Source organism: Aotus nancymaae, unplaced genomic scaffold (assembly GCF_030222135.1).
Source record: "Aotus nancymaae isolate 86718 unplaced genomic scaffold, 86718_ANA_hifiasm-v0.15.2.pri h1tg000088l, whole genome shotgun sequence".
NCBI classification, from domain to species: Eukaryota; Metazoa; Chordata; class Mammalia; order Primates; family Aotidae; genus Aotus; species Aotus nancymaae.
The window spans coordinates 15230856-15256674 of NW_026988503.1; the positions used below are offsets into that span (position 1 = coordinate 15230856).

At 38.4% G+C, this 25819-nt stretch overlaps 1 protein-coding gene across 12 annotated transcripts in view; it reads left to right on the plus strand.

Moving 5' to 3' along the window:
• Positions 1-25425, plus strand: part of LMO7 (LIM domain 7) — a 229263-nt gene extending 203838 nt beyond the window's left edge. For 6 of the 12 annotated variants that reach the window (XM_012472043.2, XM_064369112.1, XM_021671795.2 and 3 more), the window contains 13 exons: positions 583-643; positions 2308-2364; positions 4188-4213; positions 4489-4593; positions 5232-5324; positions 6052-6407; positions 7151-7216; positions 9653-9705; positions 15502-15715; positions 19562-19858; positions 21723-21831; positions 22970-23072; positions 24657-25425. In XM_012472043.2, the coding sequence (XP_012327466.2) occupies positions 583-643; positions 2308-2364; positions 4188-4213; positions 4489-4593; positions 5232-5324; positions 6052-6407; positions 7151-7216; positions 9653-9705; positions 15502-15715; positions 19562-19858; positions 21723-21831; positions 22970-23072; positions 24657-24679 (1563 nt within the window). In that variant the 3' untranslated portion in view covers positions 24680-25425. Of the gene's footprint in view, positions 1-582; positions 644-2307; positions 2365-2514; positions 2557-4187; positions 4214-4488; positions 4594-5231; positions 5325-6051; positions 6408-7150; positions 7217-9652; positions 9706-15501; positions 15716-19561; positions 19859-21722; positions 21832-22969; positions 23073-24656 lie in introns of all 12 variants that reach the window. The other 6 variants (XM_064369107.1, XM_064369110.1, XM_064369111.1 and 3 more) reach the window with 2 other exon arrangements.
• The last annotated feature ends 394 nt before the right edge of the window (positions 25426-25819 follow it).

The window sequence follows — 25819 nt, forward strand, 5'->3', positions numbered from 1 at the left end:
GAAATCAGTTTCATTAATTTGATCAAAACTATAATGTAGAAATTTTTCTAAGTGTCAAAGGAATTTTTTATATAGACTTTGAAGTAATGTTTTTAGTTATGATACAAATTGTTTAAGTTAATAAATTTAAATTTCAACTAAATATTGTGCACTTATACTCACTTCTTAGATTGTGTTATTTTTATTATCAAGTCCAAGTAACTCCTTTTATTTAATAAAGAAATCTTACTATATTGTATAAGAAAGGTTTAAATGTTTAATAATCCAATATGACTGTTTTGTGTACTCATAAATATAAGCCAAATGGACTAATGATTATCGAGTTGATTTTATTTCTTGGAAAATTAATGATTGATTCAACTTAAAATCATCCATGCCTGCAGCTGGTCATTAATTCTCCCACAAATATTGAAGTATAATGAAAAAATTTAAGTTTCTACTACATGTAAAAGACTATAAGAAATGGATCAATATCTCGAGAAACTCATCTTGTTAAAATATATATTCACTAATGAGAAATGCATTATTTAAGCCCAAAGTCCAACTGGAGAGAATATTAACTAGCACTTTTATCCTTTCCAGAATATTGAATCCAAAGAAATCAATGGAATTCATGATGAAAGCAATGCTTTTGAATCAAAAGGTAAATATCACTATTATAACTTACATTTATAATACAGGAAAAGACATAGCACTCAAATTCTGCTATTCTAAAAATTAATATCTGTGAGTGAAAGAAAAACTGATCCGCTGCAAGTTGAAACTAAAAAGGTTAGCACGCAGATCCAATTGCAGCCAGGTGGAAGGGCGTTCAGTTCCAGTGCTGAATAGTTCAGGAACTGCAAACAAAGCTTTGGCAGCATGTTCCGGAGCTTTGAGTGCCTGCCTAAGTCAAATAAGAAAGACTGGTTTTCCCGAGGCTGTCAGCTTTCTTGCTATGGTATGCTAGCTACAGGGAATCTTAGTTAAGCATGAAACTATGAATGAAGTTTCCTTTCTTCTTTATTGTGAAAGGGACAAGCTTGAAGGCTGTTAGCCGTAAGAGGGAAATGCTAGTGGCAATGAAGTCGTTAGCAGATGCACCCATTTGTAATGAAAAAGAAGGCAAAGTATCTAGGGAAATTTTGGAGTTATCTCCATCTTCCTTCTTCGGCCTATCCAGAAATAATTTAGCTGCCATACATTGTGTGCTATTCCTTGGGCACAGAAAAATAAGAATAGACCCAGTCAGTGCAAGCAGAGGAAAAACACAAAGAAGGTGAGACTTCTGCCGTGAACCTAGACTGCCAAGAATGGGACTGGGTTTTCACAGTGCTTTGGTGGCTTTAAATCTACATTTGACAGTTTATAATACATTATCTTAAAGCCAACCTAAATATATAAATTTCCCTTTTCTTATCGATTATTTAATTTCATATTTCATTTCTGATAGATAGAAATGACTACATTTTGTCTTCAGTTGCATTCTTTATCAAAGAAGTTTTTGAAGCAAACTTTGCTTATTTTTCTCTGTTATGTTACATATAAAGCACCTGGGTCCTGTTCTGCAGTAGCTCAGGTGAGACAGCTGATCAGACATCTAGCTTTTCGATGACTAGGGGACTCTACGTGGGCCCTGTCATCGGAAGGTTTTGTTTAGATAAGTAGCCACTAACTAGTATCAAGTAATAATCACATATATATTTTATGCCGTAGTCTTTGACAGATCTATGGGAGAAGTCAGAATGTTTTTCTTTTGTTTTCTTGGCTGAACTCCATTTGCTTTACTTAATATTAGTAGCTAAGAGATCTTGAAAACCAGGTCAAAAAATTCTAATTAGAAGAATGTTGTTTAACTTTATTATTTGGTTTTATTTGATCTTTCTCTGGGTATCATTTTTTTTTTTTGTTTTCTTCCTCATTACTTTTCACTTCTTATTCATAAGTGTTGTGAAAACTGTTATAGACAGTTTTCCATGTAGCAGACAAGATTATGGATTGTTTAAACTAAGCAAAAACTATTACTTTCCTTTTCCCTAAAACAGTGTGATGTAGCATGGAAGATGGTACTTTGGCTTTACATAGCTATGATGCTGTGTGCTGAAATTTATTAATATAAATATTTGTTCCTTCTAATTTGAATGTAGTGTAGGCTACTAAAATTGCGTGTCCCTGTGCCTTGAAATAATCTATATCTTCTATGGCTATCAGTTTGTCCTCTTTTAAAATATTTTGCTACAGATAGGAAAGGTTTATCAAGTATCATTTAATTTCCCAGTGGTGAGAAATCAAAATGAATGACATGGTGTTTATTTTTTTTTCAACTAGCATCTGAATCTATTTCTTTGAAAAACTTAAAAAGGCGATCACAATTTTTTGAACAAGGTAAACCACAAAGCTAACAATTCATGCACTTCCTTGGAATTGTTCTCACTCTCCACTCTTCCTCCTGGTCTGTGGTGCTGGGCACTGAGCCTCTTCAATTTGTGTGTCATTATGACCAAGCAGCATAACCCATTTCCATTCTTTCCCTAGGGTCATCAGGCTTTTCTTACAGCTCATGGGTCTACCTCTGTGGTAATGGGTCTTTGTGTGTCCTTTGTATACCTCTAAAGGTTTTACTTTTTTTTTTTTAAACTTTGTAAAAAAAAAAAAAAAAGGGAGGGGGGGAGATGTTCTTAACACTTCTTTCCACTGGGTAACAGTAAGAAATGAGGAATTTCATCTAAGCCTTACTGCTTACTATAAATTGCCTAATATTAGATTACACCAACATGCAATTGGCTGAGTTTTTAAAAACTCTAACCTGTTTTTGATTGTTGAAAATACTCTTAATAAAGAAGAGTTATTTTTGCTATGGGTTGGTGGCTTTGGAGTGTTGATTTGATTGCCCTGTTGACTTTGAAGTAAATGCAGAGTAAATACATTTTGGTTGCATCTGAGAACAGGTGCACTTTGAGATTCTCTGTGTTGGTGTAATTGGGCAGGGCCGCCTCAAGATGTGCTGTGCATGTGACATTTGCTTCCCTGTAACGTTTGCCCAATGCTCTGTCTCATGAATGCTGTTCAAGCTCTGTTTTGCTACTAAGAACTTAAAAGTAATAGTCAACATTTGAGATGCAGTGGTCTGAGGATATCGTGCTGTTGCCATCAAAAATGTTAGTATTTCTTACTTTTAAGGTTATTAACATGTTGATAAACGTGTCTTATAACACAGTGCTTACTGAGTTTGTATATTTTGTGTTAATCACCTAATATATTTCCTTTGTCAGTATCCTTAGTGGTTTTGGTTTATATTTTAAAATAAAATTCCTGTTTGTCTATGGTTATTTGACTGAAACATTATGATACTCCTTGCTAAAACTGGCTAAAATAAAGCAGTTCCTTTTCTTTCTCTGTTCTAATTTTCTTCCACTTTTCTTCAACAGGCTATTCTAGGGAAGAATATTTTTCTAGGTCTCAAAGCAATTTTCTTTAAAAAATTGTATGTGAATTATTTATTTGACAGCTGAGATTTCAAGAAAATTTAAAAGTACTGTATGATAGTATATTTTCTGATATTTTACTTTTTAAATAATCATTGTTCTATGTAAAGGTATACTTGTGTAGGTCCCCTAAGAATAAAAAGAATAAGACTTTACCCATAGGTTTATACATGAAGTTTGAATATTTGTGTTTCAAATACTAGGAGCAGAAAAAGGAAATATTCCTTGAACATGTTTGTTGCAGTGCCTTGCTTATAAAAGGTGACTCATTAGTAAGAAGACTAGAAAAATGTGACTTGCAGCTGTCATGATGTAACTGAGTAGTGGCAAGTAAAAAATTGGGATTTGGTAGATGTTGTAACATTTGAAATTCTTTTTTTTCTCCTATTAGGCCAAACTGTAAGATACTGCCCAGTTTATTAATAAAAGAACCTTGAAGCTTCTTCAGAAATATCCACTGATCCTACTCTAATACCTAGAGCTAGGGTTTATTTTGGCATCTGTATCTTCCTTTTACTAACTTTGAATTTAAAAGATGGGTAACAGACGGAACTGTTACACCTAGAGAAAAAAGGATTTACTGACTGTTGTTCAAGAAAACATTGTCACTTAGTATACTGGCATAGAGACAGCTAATGATAGAAGTTTCTGAAAGAAATTGTTTCATAGGAATGAAGACTTACATTGTATATTTTTCTTCCTCGCCCACGTGCTGCCACACAGGAAGCTCCGATTCTGTGGTTCCTGATGTAAGTAGCATTCATTTGTCATTTGGAATAAGGTGAACTTGGTGGGACTGAATTAGTACACAGTAGTGTGCTTACCATGATTTTAAGTTGCATAAGAGTTTATCAGAGAGTTACCCTTCCAAGTTGAAAAACTTATTTTAAAATACAAAGCCAGATCTCCCTCGGTACAGTTTAAGCAAACTGTGATATGAATAATTTATGTGTGCAAAAGTGGTTCAGTAGATGACTTAATGAAGTTGTTCTCTATTTGTGTCTCTTCTCTGATAACTGGTTAGCTTCCAGTTCCAACCGTCAGTGCCCCGAGCCGCTGGGTGTGGGATCAAGAGGAGGAGCGGAAGCGGCAGGAGAGGTGGCAGAAGGAGCAGGACCGCCTACTTCAGGTAGCTCTGGCTCACGTGGATGGGTCGGAGCTAGGTTGAATTTCATGGCTTTTCTCCAGTCTGCGTCAACCAGTATTGAGACACTAACTTTAAACTCAACAGTCTCACAACCAACCAATATTTTTGTATGCAGTACATTTTCCATAAAACAATTACTTTTCCATTTTGAAGATTTCCAGAATCATTCTTTAAAAATCATTATTTATTAACCCCCGTGTATGTTTTTATAGAGTATGAAGGGCACTCACTTAGGGAGTGTGAAGTGCGTGACTGTGCTGACTTGGTTCCCATAAACTGTTTGCTGGGTCCATTGCAGAGTATTCAGCCCCCGTTACAGTTTGCTAGAGGCTTTAATGAGTTACAGCCATGGTAAAGGGTGGATACGGGTTGAATTCTGTGTCTATCTTATCTTTTACCCCAGTGTCTGCATTTTAATTCAATATACACTCTTTTCTACTTTAGGGACTAAACTCTGATTGGCTTATGAAAATAAAATCATGATCTTGAAAAGTTTGAGGTTGAAGGTTTAGAGATCATAAAAATTCTAATGAAGAAGATTCTTAATGTGAAGAGTTAAAGAAGATTCTTAATGTGAAGAGTTAATCTGTCATTTTAATATATGTCGTATTTTCTTATAGGAAAAATATCAACGTGAGCAGGAGAAACTGAGGGAAGAGTGGCAAAGGGCCAAACAGGAGGCGGAGAGAGAGAATTCCAAGTACTTGGATGAGGTAGCGTTAGAACATGCCTGTTTAGTTTTCCTTCTCTTTACCTTGTTGGTGGGATTAGCTGAGAAGCAGGAGACACTTCATTTCTCTCTACCTTTGACCATATGTTCACCTGTGTAGCTTTTTGAAAAATCCAATGAGGTCTGATTTGTTAGAATTTTGCTTGGATGTTTCAGCCTTTCTCCTAGTTTTTGCAGCACATCATGAATGAATTATGTTAATAGAACTTAAGTGCATCTTCCTCTTCTAAGTTACATCTTAGTCACTCGTGTGTAGCTTTTTTGTGGTAAAACTCTTTTTTTTTTTGGATGGAGTCTTGCTTTGTCCCCGGGCTGGAGAGCAGTGGTGCGATCTCGGCTCACTGCAACCTCCAATTCTCTGGTTCAAGCTGTTCTCCTGCCTCAGCCGCCTGAGTAGCTGGGATTACAGGCACGTGCCACCACACCCAGCAAATCTTCGTATTTTTAGTAGAGACGGGGTTTCACCATCTTGGCCAGGATGGTCTCGATCGCTTACCTCGTGATCCACCTACCTCGGCCTCCCAGAGTGCTGAGATTACAGATGTGTGCCACCACGCCTGGCCTTTTAGTGGTAAAACTCTTAACATGTTTTTTGAGTGGAGTCCTGGTCCAACTATAGTTAGTATCATCTGAAACAGAATATTTATGTCTATGCGAAATTATAGAGCTAAACAGATTTAGATGGATTTCTCTTTTCACTGGTCACCTAGGAACTGATGGTTCTAAACTCAAACAGCATGTCTCTGACCACACGGGAGCCCTCTCTTGCTACTTGGGAAACCACCTGGAGTGAAGGGTCCAAGTCTTCAGACAGGGAAGGAACCCGAGCAGGAGAAGAAGAGAGGAGACAGCCACAAGAGGAAGGTGTTCATGAGGACCAAGAAAAGAAGCCACAGGATCAACTTGTTCTTGAGAGAGAGAGGAAACGGGAGCAACAGCTTCAGGAAGAGCAGGAGCGGAAGTGGCTTCAGGCTGAGGCTGAGGAGCAGAAGCGCCCTGCGGAGGAGCAGAAGCACCAGGCAGAGAGAGAGTGGGAAACATCAGTCAGAATATACCAGTACAGGAGGTCCGTCCCCATAGCCAGAGGGCACAAGGGCTGTTAGGGTAGCTTGGCTTAGCTGTATCCATTCCCCGCTTCCAAGGCTCCCCCTTGCTCTTCCTGCTTCCTACCATCCATTCTCCACACAAGTGAATACAAGCCACCAGAGAACTTTTAAATTATAAACCCTGTCATGTCATCTTGCTTCCCCGCCCAGAACCCTCCAGATCACTTCCTGTCACATCAGAAGCCCATCCAGCATCCTTGCCATGGCCTAGAAGGCTGGCGTGAGCTAGATTACTTTGCGGTACCTCCACTCTTCCCCTTACTCTGTTCCAGCCACACTGGCCTCCTGTTTCTTCCTTGAAAATGCCCAAGGACTGGCATTTTCTAGTCCATCTGCTTGGAGAAGTCATCGAATGTTTGTGTGTCTTGTGTTCTCATTTTCTTCTAGTCTCTGCTCAAACATCACCTCCTTAGACTTTCTAGAATCCCTGATTTAAAATACAGGCCCCTTCTCAGTCCTTCTCCCTGTATACTCTTACCTTGTTTTATATTATGCGTTTATTTCTTTACCTGTTGGCCTGTCTGCTGCAGTAAGATATAAGTGCTTGGTGGTTACTCATTGAAATACCTTTGTATGTTAGTTTTTAGCCCAAAGATTATTTGCATACAGGCTAGAATGACATTATTTTGATACCCTTTTCTTAAACTCAGGGAAGGGCTTAAAGTCTAATGTTTTGACTACAAAATCTTTTTCCATCTTTTAGGCCCATTGATTCCTATGACATACCAAAGAGAGAAGAAGAATCTTCAGGTTTTCTTCCTGGTGACAAGTATGTAGAGGATGTTATTGTAATTTAATTGATGATAACTGGCTTCAAATAATATTCCAGGGCTTGCCTCGATTTGTAGAACTACTTTAGCCCTTTGTCTGTGGGACATAAAGAGGAATTGCTGGTTGATCTTTGTATCAGTTAGCTTTTGCTGTGTAACCAACTATTCCTGAATTTAATGAATTAGCTTATGATTTTGCAGGTCAGCATTGTAGGCTGAGCACAGTTGGGCAACCTTTTAGTTGACTGGACTTGCTCATGTATCCGCTCCCTATTAACTAGGCAGCCCTGCTTTTGGGGGTTGGCTGGCTGTCAGCTGGGACAGTGAGAACAACTGGGTCATGTGTCTTTCAACATCCACTGAGCCAGTGAGGTCTTATATATATGTGGTGGCGGGGGCAGAGGAAAGAGAATTAAAGAGAGGAAATCCACAAGGCATCTTAAGATTTTAGTTGTTGACTAAAGTCACAGTCACAGGTCACGGAGAAGAGAAGAACACAGCCTCTTTATGGGAGCAATCACATTGCAAGGGAAATGGATGTGGCTGGGAAAGGACTGTGTCAATTTTCTGTAATCCAATGTAATCTTTCTTTTAAAAAGGTTTTCAATAATGGCTTAACATTACTCCCAAAAGGGTTATGTATGGACATCTGAAATGGAAATGGTGACCTTTGAAAGGGTTATATATGGACAGCTGAAATGGAAATGGTTCCGGCAGTTTGGCTGGAACTACTGGTCGGTTTTGGGGAATGAAGATAAAATTTCAGATATCTGAAAAGATATACATGTCTTAAAATTTCCTAAAACATTGTTTTAATGTGTTAAAGTAATTTTTAAAATACTTTGCAGTTTTGAAATCACTAAGGACTTCTAACAGTCTGTCTACAAGTATCGAGGGTAGGGCCTTTATCTAGTGTTTTCAGAGCTGAAATTTCTCCTTTTGTCTTACTTATTAGATATAAGGAAAGACTTGTGTCTACAAGCAACCAGGATGACTGAATAGGGCTCAGAATAGAAGGGGAAAAGGAAAGGAACAAACGAGTAGTAACGGGCCAACAATAAGCTAAAGAAGAATCTAGTGATAGATGACCTTGTTTATAATCTCTCAGGGTAACAGTAAATCATTCAAATTTTTATCTCCTTTTAAAAGTTACAAATTTACTTACATATTTATAAAAGCTTTATTTATATAGCTCATTACCTTGGGAAAAATAATTAAAATGCAGAGAAAGGAAACTTAAGGAAGCCTGGGAAATATGAAATACCTGCAGGCAATCCTGATAGAGCATACCCTAGAGGCATTGAGGAGTGTGGCTAGGCATCTGGTAATAAGTGTTTTCTTCTATGTAGATACAAGTGAAAGTATTCACAAGTGTAGCTGTCTACCACTTATGACACGTTATTATGTATTATAGATCATTGGATTTATGCATATATATGTATATGTATGTACATAAGTATAATATTAAAGATTATTTTATAATGTATATTATACATTGTTATCACTACTATTATTTTCTTTTCTTTTTCTTTTTTTTTTTTTTCTTGAGGCAGAGTCCACCTGTGTTGCCCAGGCTGGAGTGTAGTGGGGTGATTTCGGCTCACTGCAACCTCTGCCTCTTGGGTTCAAGTGATTCTCCCTTCCATGTAGCTAGGACCACAGGAGTGTGCCACCATATCCAGCTAGTTTTTGTATTTTTTGTAGAGATAGGGTTTCACCATGTTGGCCAGGCTGGCCTCAAACTCCTGACCTCAAGTGATCCAGCTGCCTTGGCCTCCCAAAGTGCTGGGATTACAGGAGCAAGCCAACATGCTGAACCACTACTATTATTTTCAAAGTTCAGTGTGTATAGCAGAATGGGAATGAGATTAGCATGTGTTGACTTATACACCTAGTGTATTGGTACAAAGTTAAGGCATTTCCTGAAGTTGACTATGCTGTATGCTTTAGTACCTCTTTGGAGCACTAAGATGGCATTTGGGAAATTAATGTTCCACAGTAGTCAGTGGCACCCCAATGCCCAAGAAGTTGACATTATAACCCTGAGCAGTGTGGAGGAAGTGGGACAGTCTGACTGTAGGTGATCTGATGGCAGATGCTTTGTAAGCCTGATGAGATTTAAGGTCTGGATCAGAGTGAACATTGACAAAACTTGACCAATAAATTATAGTCTTAATTATCATACAAACTGGAGAAGTACTGTCGCATGTCTGTGTGTATTTCCAGCATACCACTCTTCTCTTTTTTAGGGATGTCAAGATTTTCTTTTAGTTTGTGAAAGATGAAACTTTTCTTGTTTTAGAAATAATTGCTCTCAGAAGACATACAAAATAAATCAAATGCTTTAAAAAGCAATCTCTTTGGTATTTTTACTTCATAAATTAAAAAGATGTTATTAATGAGACATATTTAATATATTGTGTTTTGTATTTTAGGAATAAATCCAGATCTACTACTGAACTGGATAATTACTCCACAAATAAAAATGGTAAATGCGATTTTTCCCCCTACACTCCTTCACAATTGCTTATTTGTGCTATGTTATGATAAGTATTTTTTAAGCTCAAGATATTTCAGATTCATTAAGATTACATAATTAAAATACTTAGTATTTTAACCTCTGTATATAAAAACAACAAAACAACTGTCTTGTGTTTATTTTGTCTTTATTTTATATTGGAAAAAATATAGGGAGATTAAAATGGCTTTTACATTGCTAATGAAATATGTGGGAATTTTGCAAAGTGGTGCTGATGCAGTTGCATATAGTAGATTTTGTCTTGCAGCTGAAGAAATGGTACAGAAAAGATTTCTATGAAATACTGGAGGACTTAAAAATTGCATACTAATTTGAATTATGTACATGCCAAAATATCAAAAAAAGAAAAAATTATCACTTCACTAATTGTGCAAAAACAATTAGGACTTGACATTGTTAGTATAAAATATGTTTCTGAAGAATGCATATAACTGAAATTATATACGTATGAAAAAAACCCTAAGCAATAATTACCATTTTAAGCAGGGTTTGCATCTCAGGATTTGCATAAGCAGGTGGCTGGTCATTTATATGAATGAATGAAGGTCCAGGTAAGGCTGAGGTAGACATGCCCATCAAGGTGGACAGTCACTGCCCAGCTCCAGCCTATCATTGCCATGCTGGAGAAGACAAGCCTCTGATTGCTTACTCTTCCTGTTGTAACAGAAAAGTAAAAAAAAAAAGTATATATATATCTGTTTTCATGTGTTATCTTTTATGTGCTGCCAAGAGATTTTTTAAAAAAGTAATATCCTCTGTGAGCAAAACAACCTATCTACAGGCCAAATACTCTAGTGGCAGCTAGTTTTTAACCTCTGGTCAAAGCTTATAAAACTTAGTTTTTATTGAAATTTACAGTTCTATGATTATCCCTTTCTTCGAACAGTTAGGACCTTTGTTATCTGGTTCTAGTTTAACTTTCCAGAGGAGCGATTTTTTCCTTAAGGCATCCCTTTTTTTTATTGCACTTTAGGTTCTGGGGTACATGTGCAGAACATGCAGGATTCTTGCATAGGTACATACATGGCAATGTGGTTTGCTGCCTCCACATCCACCATCACCTATATCTGGCATTTCTCATGTTATCCCTCCCCAACCTCCCTACCCACCGCTGTCCCTCCTCTATGCCCCCACAACAGACGCCAGTGTGTGATGCTCCCCTTCCTGTCTCCATGTGTTCTCATTGTTCAACACCTGCCTATGAGTGAGAATATGCAGTGGTTGATTTTCTGTTCTTGTGTCAGTTTGCTGAGAATGATGGTTTCCAGATTCATCCATGTCTCTACAAAGTACACAAACTCATCGTTTTTTATGGCTGCATAGTATTCCATGGTGTATATGTGCCACATTTTCCTTGTCCAGTCTTTCATTGATGGGCATTTGGGTTGGTTCCAGGTCTTTGCTATTGTAGACAGTGCCACAACCAACATGCGTGTGCATGTATCTTTATGATAGAATGATTTATAATCCTTTGGATATATACCCAGTAATGAGATTGCTGGGTCAAATGGAATTTCTATTTCTAGGTCCTTGAGGAATCGCCACACTGTCTTCCACAACGGTTGAACTAATTTACACTCCCATCAACAGTGTAAAAGTGTTTCTATTTCTCCACATTCTCTCCAGCATCTGTTGTCTCCAGATTTTTTAATGATCGCCATTCAAACTGGCATAAGATGGTATCTCAGTGTGGTTTTGATTTGCATTTCTCTAATGACCAGTGATGATGAGCATTTTTTCATGTTTGTTGGCCTCATAAATGTCTTCTTTTGAAAAGTGTCTGTTCATATCCTTCACCCACTTTTGAATGGGTGTGTTTTTTTTTCTTGTAAATCTCTTTTAGTTCTTTGTAGATTCTGGATATTAGCCCTTTTGTCAGATGGGTAGATGCAAAAATTGTTTTCCATTCTGTTGGTTGCCAGTTCACTCTAATGATTGTTTCTTTTGCTGTGCAGAAGCTCTGGAGTTTAATTAGATCCCATTTGTCTATTTTGGCTTTTGTTGCCAATGCTTTTAGTGTTTTAATCATGAAGTCCTTGCCTGTGCCTATGTCCTGAATAGTTTTGCCTAGGTTTTCTTCTAGGGTTTATATGGTGTTAGGTCTTGTGTTTAAGTCTTTAATCCATCTGGAGTTAATTTTAGTGTAAGGTGTCAAGAAGGAGTCCAGTTTCAGCTTTCTGCACATGGCTAACCAGTTTTACCAACACCATTTATTGAACAGGGAATCCTTTCCCCATTGCTTGTTTTGTCTGGTTTGTCAAAGATCAGATGTTTGTAGATGTGTGGTGTTGCCTCCAAGGCCTCTGTTCTGTTCTATTGGTCTGTATCTCTGTTTTCGTACCAGTGCCATACTGTTTTGATTACTGTAGCCTTGTAGTATAGTTTGAAGTCTGGTAGTGTGATGCCTCTGGCTTTGTTCTTTTTTCTTAGAATTGTCTTGGCTATGTGGGCTCTCTTTTGGTTCCATATGAAGTTGAAGGTGTTTTTTTCCAGTTCTGTGAAGAGGGTCATAGGTAGCTTGATAGGAATAGCATTTGGGCAGTATCGCCATTTTCATGATATAGATTCTTCCTAACCATGAGCATGGAATATTTTTCCATCTGTTTGTGTCCTCTCTGTTTTCCTTGAGCAGTGGTTTGTAGTTCTCCTTGAATAGGTCCTTTACATCCTTTGTTAGTTTTATTCCTAGGTATTTTATTCTCTTTCTGCAATTGTGAATGGCAGTTCATTCTTGATTTGACTCTGTTTAAGTCTGTTATTGGTGTACAGGAAAGCTTGTGATTTCTGCACATTGATTTTGTATCCTGAGACTTTGCTGAAGTTGCTTATCAATTTCAGGAGATTTTGGGCTGAGACGATGAGGTCTTCTAAATATAAAATTGAGTTGTCTGCAAATAGAGACAATTTGACTTCCTCCTTTCCTAATTGAATACCCTTTATTTCTTTTTCTTGCCTGATTGCTCTGGCTAGAGCTTCCCATAGGGTATTGAATAGGAGTGGTGAGAGAGGGCATCATTGTCTAGTGCCAGATGAACTTGCCTTTAGCCACCATTAAAATTATAGTTTAAGTACTTCAGTATTCCATGAAATATTTCTAACCTGCAGTGATTATCTCTCCTGAACTTAAACACAAGACCTGTTAGTAACAGCAACTGTGAATCTCCAGAATAATCTTGTTAATATTTGTGACTTGTATCATTAATTGGATTATTTTGTATGTATGTTTCCCCCCTTCATTAACTCATTGCAAGCTCTTAGATAGCAGGCAGTGGAAATTATTAAATATTTGATTGAAAAACTTGGTTATACCAAAAAGACATTTTAAAAAGAGGCTGGGTACAGTGGCTCATGCCTGTAATCCAAGCACTTTGAGAGGCCAAGGTGGGCAGATCACAAGGTCAGGAGTTTGAGACCAGCCTGACCAGCATGGTAAAACCCCGTCTCTGCTAAAAATACAAAAATTAGCCAGGCCTGGTGGGGCATGCCTGTAATCAAATCTACACAGGAGACTGAGGCAAAAGAATCACTTGAACCCGGGAGGGCGAGGTTGCAGTGAGTGGAGATCATGCCACTGCACTCCAGCCTGGGCAACAGAATGAGACTCTGTCTCAAAAAAGAAAAAAAAATAGACAACATTTATTTAAAGTCTGACCAAATTGATAAGCTTTGTATATACACAAATGTAAATACAGTTATATAAGAAACATTTGATCTTGCCCATTTGGTCAAGGCATAGACAAACAATAAATTTCGAAAGAATGGCAGCTGCAGTAAATATAGAGAAAGAAAAAAAATAAATTCTTAGATGAGATTTCCTAATCCAGATGAAGATGGGAATGATATGTGAGAGTTGTGGGTGTTTTATCCCAATCAGAAACTAATCACCAAATCCAAGAGACAAAGTCCTCAGGATAAAACCTGATTTAATTGTTACGAATAAATTCATTCAAATTATATTTGTATCAGTTTCTTAGAGTAGAAGCAACATAGTCATCCATAAATGTTATCATACATGATGCTGATGTGAATGTGGTGAAAAGGGAACACTTCTACACTGCTGGTGGGAATGTAAACTAGTACAACCACTATGGAAAACAGTGTTCAGCTTCCTTAAAGAACTGAAAGTAGAACGACCATTTGATTCAGCAATCCCACTACTGGGTAACTACCCAGAGGAAAAGAAGTCATTACACAAAAAAGATACTTGCTCACTCATGTTTATAGCAGCACAATTCACAATTGCAAAAATGTGGAACCAACCCAAATGATATACACGATAACATTTATGGATGATTATTTGGACTGCTTGAATATTTTTCCTTTTCACTAAAGCCATTTCAATGATTGAATGTGCTTTTTTTCTTAAAATTTTGGTTGTCACTTACACCATGCACACTTGGGTCATGTCAGCTAGAAACGTGCATTTATGTCCTCTCTCCCCAGGGGAGAGCTACATTTGTTTGAGAGAAGAAAACTTCCTGTTTCCTTTTAGAGTTGTCACAGCAAGCATTTGAGCATGTTCTTGATTGATTTAATGTGGGAAAGGAAGAGTGGAAGAAAAACTATTTCTAGATGAGCATTTTATAACTAAGTAATACCGAAACGAGTACTGATTGTTTCCTTTTTGAGTGCACTTGTTCATTTTCCTGAGTGTGTTCTGTGGTGTGGCTCTGGCTGTAGAACTGGACCTTCTGGAGTAGGAGACAGTTATTTTATGTTCTCATGCAGTACCCTCATTGAGAATTGGTAATGTTAGTACACATGCACAATGCCACATTTTAAGCTGCAATACAATTGGGTGACTTATCCACTGTCACTTTTTATTTATTTAATTATATTTTGCGACTGCAATTTCAAATACGTTTTATTTCCTTGTTATATCACTTCTATCTCTCTCTTTTTGTATTTGTATTTTTTATTTTTAAAATTTTCTATTTCCATAGGTTTTTGGGGAACGGGTGGTATTTGGTTATATGAATAAGTTATTTAGCAATGATTTATAAGATTTTGGTGCACCTACCTCTTAAGAACTATACACTAAGCTGAATTTGTAGTATTTTATCCCTCACCCCCTTCCCGCTATTCCTCCCTGAGTCCCCGAAGTCCATTGTGTCATTTTTATGCCTTTGCATCCTTGTAGCTTAGCTCCCATTTATAAGTGAGAACATCCGATGTTTGGTTTCCTATTCCTGAGTTACTTCACTTAGAATAACAGTCTCCAATCTCATCCAGGTTGCTGCAAATGCCATTAATTCATTCCTTTTTGTGGCTGAGTAGTATTCCACGCACACACACACATCACATTTTCGTTAGCCACTCATTGATTTATAAACATTTGGGTTGGTTCCACATTTTTGCAATTGTGAATTATGCTGCTATAAACATGAGTGAGCAAGTATCTTTTTTGTATAATGACTTCTTTTCCTCTGGGTAGTTACCCAGTAGTGGGATTGCTGAATCAAATGGTCGTTCTACTTTCAGTTCTTTAAGGAAGCTAAACACTGTTTTCCACAGTGGTTGTACTAGTTTACATTCCCACCAGCAGTGTAGAAGTGTTCCCTTTTTGCCACATTCACACCAGCATCTATTATTTTTTGATGTTTAGATTATGGCCATTCTTGAAGGAGTAAGGTGGTATCACATTATGGTCTTTATTTGCATTTTCCTGATCATTAGTGATGTCAATCATCACTGTCACTTTTAAAATGTACTAATTTGGAAGCTTTTGATTTGTTTTTAATTTAGGAAGCAATAAATATTTAGACCGAGTTGGGAACACGACCACTTCACAGAGGAGTTCCAAGAAAGAACAAGGACCATCAGAAGCAGAGTTGGAGAGGCAACAAATCCTTCAGGAAATGAGGAAGCGAACACCCCTTCACAATGACAACAGCTGGATCCGACAGCGCAGTGCTAGTGTCAACAAAGATCCTATTTGTGTTCCTGGGGTCATGAGAAGGTGCGAGACATCTTAGGAGTTGCTTTCTTGTCTTTACTAAGAGGGAACTATTTAATTTGTAGACATGCTGGTGCTTTGCTCCGAGAGCAAACTCCCTGGGGGACTGTTATGTGTCAGCCAGTTGCTGGGTTTACATGACCTCATCTAATCTGAGGTAGGGATAATCTGTTTTTTTCTTTTTTTACTATGAGGAAACTTTGGCTCACGCAGGGAAGACACTGACAAAATCCCATGGTTACTAGGTTGCAAATCTGGCTGGGGACCTCTGCAGTGAGGGTTCAGATGCTTAAGTAATGCACACTGCTCTTAGAACTGTCTTGGCTGCTGAACTTCAACAAATAGAAGTTTCATCTTTTTATATTTATAATGAGATAATGATTAGATGGGAATCATGATAATTGGGTTGAAAAAGTGATAAACCTAGTTTTTATAACTTTATGGAAGATAAAGATAGAGATATTAATTGGAAATGAATAGGGGAACATTTTAAAAGATGTATCTTATGTAAATGAATCCTGCAGCTACTCTGATTGGGGAATCAGACTGGGGAATACTATGTGTAACATATCACAGAGAAAGAGCTAATTATTTCAATATATTAATAACTTTGTAGAAATCAGAAAATTATTCCTGCAAACTCTATAAAAAATAGATGTGTGCCTGTAATCCCAGCTACGCAGGAGGCTAAGGCAGGAGAATCACTGAAACCTGTGAAGTGGAGGTTTCCATGAGCCGAGATCACGCCACTGCTCTCCAGCCTGGGTGACAGAGCAAGAGACTGTGTCTCAAAAAAAAAAAAAAAAATTGACAAAGGGATATGAACAGACAGCTCATGGGAAAAAGAAACACAAAGCCAATAAACATAAAAGATCAATACTACTCCTAAACCAAGAACATATCTCTTTTGCTTACTGGATTTGTAAAAAGTTAAAATTGATTAAATTTGGTATTGACAATTGTATATGGAAATAGGAATTCTTGTTTCCACTTGGTTGGACAGTTTTTTAGTATGTATTAAGCAAGAATGTATACATCTGACTCTCTGAGCAATGTAGTTTCTAGTACTCTGTCTTCTGGATATATTTGGATAACTATGCAAAGGTATATTCAAGGATGTACACATTATTTGTTAATGGCAAAAGAAAAGAAAATCACAGTGTCTCCTAGTAAGAAAAGAAAAGCACTTGTCTACTACAAGAAAATCACTATTTACTGAATACCCACTAGTTATTCGGTAGATAGTGGCATATTGATAAGCTAGAAAACTGTAAAATTATTGAAGAATGAAAGAAAAGTGTTGCTACATAATAAGCCACCTCCAAATTTATGGAGTTAAGACAATAATTCATAATCTCTCACAGTCCTGCAGATTGACTGGTCAGTTCTTTGCATGATGTGGGCTGGGGCACTTGAGCAGCTGCAGTCATTTACAGTAGGTGTTGGTAAGATTTTGTGCATAAGGACCAGATATTAGGGTTTGCAAGCCACATAGGTTTCTGTCACATATTCTTTTTTTTTTTTTTAAGACTTCGAAAATGTGAAAAGTGGTCTCAGCTCATGAGCTCTGTCTACCTTGGCAGCAGGCTGTAATTTGCTGTCCCCTGTAGCTGTAGAGGCTTCATTGAGAGCTCGGCCAGAGCTACTAGTTGAGGGGCCTGTGTTCTGCATATGGGCCTCTCCACATAGTTGTTTGGGCTGCCCCATGGCATGGGGCTTGGATTCAAAGAGGCAGAGCTTGCACCAAGGCAATGGCTAATAAGCAAGTGCTTATCAAGCCGCCACGTGCATCATGTTTGCTGATGCCCCATTGGCCAAATTAGTCATGTGACCAAGCCCAGAGTTGGTGGGAAGGGACTACATAAGGGCATGGATACCAAAAGGTGTGGTTCACTGGAGGCCACTGAAGTATAGTCTATCATTTGAGCAGAATGACGAGAGTTCTAAGATAATACATTTTAAATGGAAAAGAAGTTATCGAAACTGTGTTGTGGAGTATTCCATTTGTTTAGACTGTTAAGCACATTGCATATGTATATAGACACATCTGTACTTACATATGTAAATTTGCATGTGTATGTAAGTATGTGCTGGCATGTGTGAGAGAAGGTCTGGAAGGACACATAGTTAATGCTGGTTACCTCTGTGGGTTAGGGCAGGTGAGTCGTAAGAGAGGAAGGACTTTTCTTCTCCCTCAGATGTCTTTCTCTGCAGTTTCAGTCTTTCTCCTTATGATAATGTATCACTTTCATAATGTTAAAATTTAAAATATCAAGCTTGGGATAAGAGAAAGTTTTGAAAGCAATAAGAACAAATTTGACGAGGTAGACAAATTTTCATAATTTTGAGTTCATTTTTGTACGCAACTTTTAAGGGAGATTTTCCCAAAAGTTGTATTTAAATCCATTTGGGAGCTAAATCTGATTTTAAAAGCATATGTACTTTAAGGGATGTGCATGATAAATACTCCTATAATGTAGACATTAAACAGTTGCTAAATTTAGGGATTCGGTGGTACATAAATGAGATCTTCACAGGAGGCATGGTCTGTGGTTTGAAAGCCAGTGCTACCATTGACTGGCTCTTCCTCCGAGAAACTCTCTTCTATGAGATTAAAAAAAATCTTAATGTTGTGAAGATTCGATAAGTTTAATATTTTTTGTGAAAGTGTCTAACCTAATGCTTATCATATTTAAGCTTCGAAAATGTATTTCTTTGAATTTTTAAAAGACTTTCTAGTTGATATGTGTCAACGAAGATTTAAAGGATAAGTATCTTCTTAGACTTCGCAGAGCATTAGCTTTTATTTTTAAATATTTTTCTTAGTATTTTTCTTTCTTCTTTGGTTGGTATTTATTTTTTTACCTGAGCACCAAGTAAATAAAAATAAAAATAAACAAAGGTGTTCTCACTTGTGAGTGGGAGCTAAACATTGAGTACATGTGGACACAATGAAGGAAACAGTAGGCACCAGAGCCTACTTGAGGGTGGAGGGTGGAGGGTGAGAAGCTGAGGATCAAAAAACTACCTCTCTGGTACTCTGCTTACTACCTGGGTGATGAAATAATCTACACCAAACCACCATGACACTCAATTTACCCATGTAACAAACCTCCACATGTATCCTGTAAACCTAAAATAAAAGTTGGAAAGAAAAGCAGATTAAACAAAAAAGAAGAAAGTTGATTAACTATGAAACATGATGCCACTGATGATGAAGATCCACTTTGCTTGTTAAAGGTAATTTTACAGGTGGGTCGTCGGCCTTCAATGGTTCAACTTAAGATTTTTGACTTTACAATGATGTGAAAGTGATAAGCGTTTGTAGAAGCTATACTTTGAGTACCCCATGACCAGTCTGTTGTTTTCTTCCAGTACGGTATTCAGTAAGTTGTATATTTGACACTTTATTGTAAAATAGGCTTTGTGTTTGTCGATTTTGCCCAACTGTAGGCTAAGGTAAGTGTTCTGAACATGACTGAGGTGTGTGAGGCTTAGTTACGATATATGGTAGTTTAGGTGAATTAAAAGCATTTTTGACTTACAGTATTTTCAACTTATGATGCATTTATTGGGACATAACCCCATCATCATACATCAAGAAACATCTGTATATGTAACTAGAATACTTAGGTTACTACCCTGATATAAAATATATAAAATGGCTTTTCAATGAATGGAGTGATGAATCAAATAGCTTTCTAGTTGAATATATCACATAATTTTGATGAGTCTCTTTTGTGTTATATAAAATATATAAAATGGCTTTTCAATGAATGGAGTGATGAATCAAATAGCTTTCTAGTTGAATATATCACATAATTTTGATGAGTCTCTTTTGTGTTTCAGAGGCGAATCTTTAGATAACCTGGACTCCCCCAGATCCAATTCTTGGAGACAGCCCCCTTGGCTCAATCAGCCCACAGGATTCTATGCTTCTTCCTCCGTGCAAGACTTTAGTCGCCCACCGCCTCAGCTGGTGTCCACATCAAACCGTGCCTACATGCGGAACCCCTCCTCCAGCGTGCCCCCGCCTTCAGCCAGCCCCGCGAAGACCTCCACCACGGGTGTGGCCGCCACACAGTCCCCCACCCCGAGAAGCCACTCCCCTTCAGCGTCACAGGCAGGCTCTCAGCTGCGCAACAGGTGAGGCCCTCCTTGTTTCTCTTTCTTCTCTTAGCCTTGGGTATTTTTTCATTGAAATATCCCCGAAATCCTGTCCAAGTTTTCCAACGAAAAAGAAAAGCCCTTTTGAACGTGTCAGACTTGGTATTCTTGTATGAAAGTAATGAAGGCTTGCTCAATCCCGATCCATGCAACTCTAACAGCATTTCTAGATGTCTTGTGAAGCCACCGGAGACCTTGAAGACGTCTACCTGTTGCCACTGTCTCATTTGCCTGTGCTTGTGGTCAGTGTCTTGGATGTAAGACGTACCCGAATACTTCTTGGTGTGGAATCATGAAAACATACAGCAGCTCACGAACGCTTCTCAAATTTCTGAGGGAAAGCAGTATTGTCAAATATCTGACTATTTTCATGATAGTGTCATACAGACTCGTAGGAACTGAGTGTGAAAGAAGAGCATTACAGTGCTTTTCCGGGCATGCTCCATTGTCTGGGGGACTTTTAACTAGCTGGATTAAAGAAATGTGAAGTCATTTAGATCTTGCTTTTGGGGTTTTGGATTGCCAAAATCATTGCTTGGCCGTTCTGTTTGCCCATGTTTAGTTCAGGCTACATCAGCTGGATTCGGTAGGGCATATGGTGTGGGAAGTGTATATGTTGTGATAGGGTGTTATTTTTTTATGTGGAGTGAAGCTCAGATATCAGCCCTGCCTGGGTCTTTAGATCTGGATAGCTTCTCCACAGATCTTTCATGCCTCACGTAGGTACATCAGGCAGTGCCTCTCATCACCACAAGAGAGTGCTGTTGTCATTTACTCCTTTCCACCACAAGTGGAATACTTAAAAGTAGAAACACACTGATTAATATTGGGACTTTTAAAAGTCATTAGATAAGAGACTCACAAGAAAACATGTTTTATATAAATCCAAAATAATTTTACATGCACTGGGATATAAAGTGTGTATCAATGAGCTTGAATTGAGAGAACAGAGGTGAGGTTTTAGGGTAAATTTGGGTATGGTGGGGAGGTCCAGTCTGTGGGAATAGAGAAAGGCAGAGGAGAGGGGACCCCTTTACTGGCTGAGAGGACCACTCTGGGAGAGCAGAGGGATGGGCTGAGGGCTTTACTGACCTAAGAAGGTCCTGATCTAGGAGGTGGCCCTCTGAAGTGCTGTGCTCATGCTGTGGGGGTGCAGAGGTGTGGAAGAGCAGGCGCCACCTTACCAACCGGAAGAGGAGAAAAGATCATTATCCAAAAGTAAGAGTAGAAATCCTCCTTTCCTCTGTCCATGGTAGCTGTCAGGTACTTTTCATTTTCTTCCTCACAGAGACAGTCCTGTAAGCCAGATGGACAGCGAAGAAAGCACTGGCATTTCCGTTTAACTAGAAAACTGGGTGACCAAGAAAGAGGGTGAAAAATAAGGCTGAGAAAACAGGTCATAGAGGACTTGCAAAGCCTCTCGAAAGAAGTTGAGGCCACTCTTTTGTTGTTCTGAGGGGGTTAGAAGGACACGATCAGCATTGTGTGCTTTGGTTTAACTGGCAAGAAGACGTAGGTAGATGAGACGAAGGGAGACTGTTGCCGAGTACAGAGGTGATCAAAGGAAGGATAGCATCAGAAACTGCCGGATGGACTAATTACACTGAAATTGCTCATTTTATCTGAATAGGTTTCAAGGGCCTTGGAGCTGCCATGGAGATGGTTTAAGGTTAGAGTATAATCAAGGCATTCTTTAGTTAGCTGGTAAAGGTTATTCTCCCACAGATACATGTATAGAGCTTTTCGTAAGTTATTATCAATGTTAATACCAGAGTGTGACTTTAAAGAAGAATCTTGAGCTGCCCAGGTGAAAGCCTCCATTCCATTCTTGTTCTGCATCTAGGTCAGTCAGTGGGAAGCGCATATGCTCCTACTGCAATAACATTCTGGGCAAAGGAGCCGCCATGATCATCGAGTCCCTGGGTCTTTGTTATCATTTGCATTGTTTTAAGGTGAGACTGAGACAAACAGCTTGCAGGCCTGCAAAGCTTTGCTTGGAGAGCGCATGGCTTCTTTGAGCCGCTGGGTGTAGATGTGCCACTAACAAGCTAGGTGCTGTATTCGTCAGTCTGTGCTGCATTTGAATCACAAATTGCTTGCTACTCCCTAGTTCTCAAATCTTGAACCTTGTTTTAAAACTGAAATCTGGAAAAATTTTGCATTTTCTATTTCTAATCTGTTAGAATCCTATACATTTACAGTACATAAGTTGCTTTCTCCAAGATGTTGTCAGAGGCATCCTTGAAATATAATTTACCAATAACCTGCTAGTACTGTTAAGGGCAGGAACACATGCAATTATCATAGTGTCTGAAAGCCTAGCTTTGAGTAAGAGGAATATATAAGGAAAACCATTACTATTGTAGCTGTTTTTATAATTGCACAGCCTGTTTATACCTGGTAGGTTTTTCTTTCTAGGAAGAAACTAAGGCTGTAACTGGTTTTGTAATACCTGTCTGTAAAGACATAGCTGTTTAATTCTTGAACTTGCACCAGGCCAGAGAAGCATTCTGGTTATTGATCCTGGAGGCCCGCAGACCACAGCTTGTTTAAGTTTGTACGTTGCTGGCTTGGGCTGTTCCTAGGCAGAGCAGAATGAGTCAAGATAATTAGAGTTTGGGCACGTGGAATCAAAATACCCAGCCTTCAAGTGAGGTGCTGTGTGAGAACGCTCGCTAAGCTAGTGCAGCAGAGGCACTGGGAGCGGCCCACCCCAGGGTGGAGGGCCAGAGCCCCGTCTTCATTCACTCTGGCCAGTTCTTTCATGGGGGGCCTTATCTGCCATTCCTCTAGGGGAAATTTAGTTTTTTATACTAAATTTCTTTAAGTCAATCAGCAAATTATTTTTATTTTGGGGGAGTATATTTAGACTGATCATCTTGGCTCTTAATATTGGCTTTATGAATTCTTTAACATCCTATCTGGCAGGCTTTATTTTAATCTACTAATCATCTTTTGGCCTTTTTTTCTTTGCTGAAATGTATCTAAGAGCTTAGAAGTAGCATTCTGCTCGTTCCCCCCCCACCCCAAGGAGTGCCCCAAGCTTTCTTGAGCTGTGACTGATTGTGGGTGTTTTTTTTTGTTCCCCAGTGTGTTGCCTGTCAGTGTGACCTCGGAGGCTCTTCCTCAGGAGCCGAAGTTAGAATCAGAAACCACCAACTGTACTGCAATGACTGCTATCTCAGATTCAAATGTAAGAGAGCAAATCAGAGAGAAAATTTCTTGCCTTTTAAGGAGACCACGGGTTCCCATGCATTTCCCTGAACCTGCAGCCAGCTCCCCTTCAAGTTCACTGCCGTAGGAGTCCAGGTTTCAGGAATCGTAGTGTGTTCCCTTCAATGCTGTGTATAGAATGGGTCACTGTTCAGGGTTCCAGCTACACAGGAGTGGCTTGTGGGGCCAAGGAATGGAGAGGAACATGTTCCTGAAAGTCAGGATGGTGTCTTGTGTCATCTGCCCAGGATCTGTAGAGACCTTTAATGACTCAAGAATACAAACCAAAAGAGTTAAATGAATCTCCTGTGTAGGCTATAGTCTTAAAGATTGGTCTCTCGTCATCAACTTATTTCTATTATTTAACAATGGGCTTTGATTATGTGATTTAGAATATGACCAACTTGAAAAACTATTGTTCTATGTAATACGAAATAAGTCAGCTTATGCTTTATGTTAATATATATCAATATATAATTTTAAAAGGGAAGTATTAACTATGGTGTTTCGGTGTCATTTTTGAAAACCTCAAATGCTACCTTGCCTCTAAGCATGTGTTTGTGTGTTATAAAAGGTAGACTAGCAGAACTAGGTTGTGTATTGTGTATAACTATGGCAAGACAACCATTACTGCTGTTTATATTTTCAACCTTGATGCTGGTAACGTGTGTTTCTTCCTTATTGTGAAAGGGTGTTACAAGTGGTATCAGCAAAACCATTTGCTTTTGAGCTCTGAGGTATTTGTATGGCCCCTATGTGAAGAGTGCTTTGGAAATGCTTTAAGCCCAGTCAACTCTCTCTTATCTGTCGGTGGGTTCTGAGCCTTCCCGCTGCAGCTGTCCAGTCCTTTTCTGGATGCTGATGCTGAGGTTGGAAAAAATCAGGGCTGGGCATGTACTGGTGGGTGTGTGTATGTGTGTGTGTTTTTTTCTCTCTCATCAAATTCCAAAGCCAAATAGAAATGATTTCTGGAATCATCATTGTAAAATTGCCCATGCCTTTTCTCTCCTCCAAAACAAATAATAGAGAGTTGACTGTAATTTATTTCTATTGTGAGTGGTTCTTTTTTTTTTGAGATGGAGTCTTGCTCTGTCACCAGGCTGGAGTGCAGTGGTGCAGTCTCGGCCCAACGCAACCTCTGCCTCCTGGGTTCAAGCGATTCTTCCACCTCAGCCTCCCGAGTAGCTGGGACCACAGGCATGTGTCACCATGCCTGGCTAAGTTTTGTATTTTTAGTAGAGACGGGGTTTCATTATGTTGGCCAGGATGATCTCGATCTCTTGACCTCGTGATCCACCCCCCTCGGCCTCCCAAAGTGCTGGGATTACAGGCGTGAGCCACCGCGCCCGGCATGAGTTGTTCATTTTTACTCCATTTTTACAAATAAAGAATTCCGCAGACCAGACACTGAGATTTGCCTAGCTTTATCCTAGGAGTGAGTGACAGGTGACACTTTCTACCTCACTGGGCCACTTTCTGAGTGATGACTGCTATGTATCCCAGGTGGCAATATTCACGTTTCTGAATCTAAGCTCTTTTCTTTCTTCTCTCCTTGCCCGATCAGCTGGACGGCCAACCGCCATGTGATGTAAGCCTCCATACGAAAGCACTGTTGCAGATAGAAGAAGAGGGGGTTGCTGCTGATGTAGATCTATAAATATGTGTTGTATGTCCTTTTTGCTCTTTTTTTTAAAAAAATAACTTTTTTTTTTTTTTGCCTCTTTAGATTACATAGAAACATTGTAGTCTTTGTAGAGCTTGTAGTTTTGTTGTTTATTTATAAGGTAATTGTGTGTGGGGAAAAGTGCAGTATTTACCTGTTGAATTCAGCATCTTAAAAGCACAAGGGAAAAAAATGAGAACTTAAGAATATTTTTGAGGCAGATAATGATCTAGTTTGACTTTCTAGTTAATGGTGTTTTGAAGAGGATATTTTATTGTTTTTTTTTTTTAAAAAAAAGGTCCTTAAACATTATTTGAAATAGTTAATATAAATATGTAATTGCATTTGCTCTGTTTATTGTAATGTATTCTGAATTAATGCAGAACCATATGGAAAATTTCAGTAAAATCTATCCCCAAATGTGCTTTCTGTATCCTTCCTTCTACCTATGTATTCTGATTTTTAAAAATGTAGCTAATGTACCATTTATTTGCTTGATGAGGGAGCTCTATTTTCTTTACCAGAAATGTCGCTAAGTAATTCCCAATAGGAAGCTGCTTATTTTCGTTAATGAAAAATAACCATGGTTTGTATACTAGAAGTCTTCTCCAGAAACTGGTGAGCCTTTCTGTTCAACTGAGTTTGTAAATAAACTTGCTGATGCATTTAAGGAGTGGGTCTTCTTTTTCTTTGGTGTGTGTGTCTGACTTTAGGCCTTTTCGTCATATTTCAGTATGTGGCCTTTTTGGATGTTATGTTTTAGTAGCTTTACAAAGATATGATTGATATAATAAAGTGCACATATTTAAAGTGTATAATTTGACAAATTTTGACATGGTGTATACCTTTGAAACTAAGCTGCAGTCTTGATGTGTTTACTGAAACATTTTAATAAGGAACTTTATTTTTGATAAAGTTACATGTTTTTGGATACAAACATTTGTATGGTGAGAGTGATGAATTTTTGGATTATTTGAATAAAATATTTTCTTTTACTACCTCGTGATAAAAGGAGAAAACAACAGTGAGTATAGAATATCTATTTTATATAGATATACTTTATA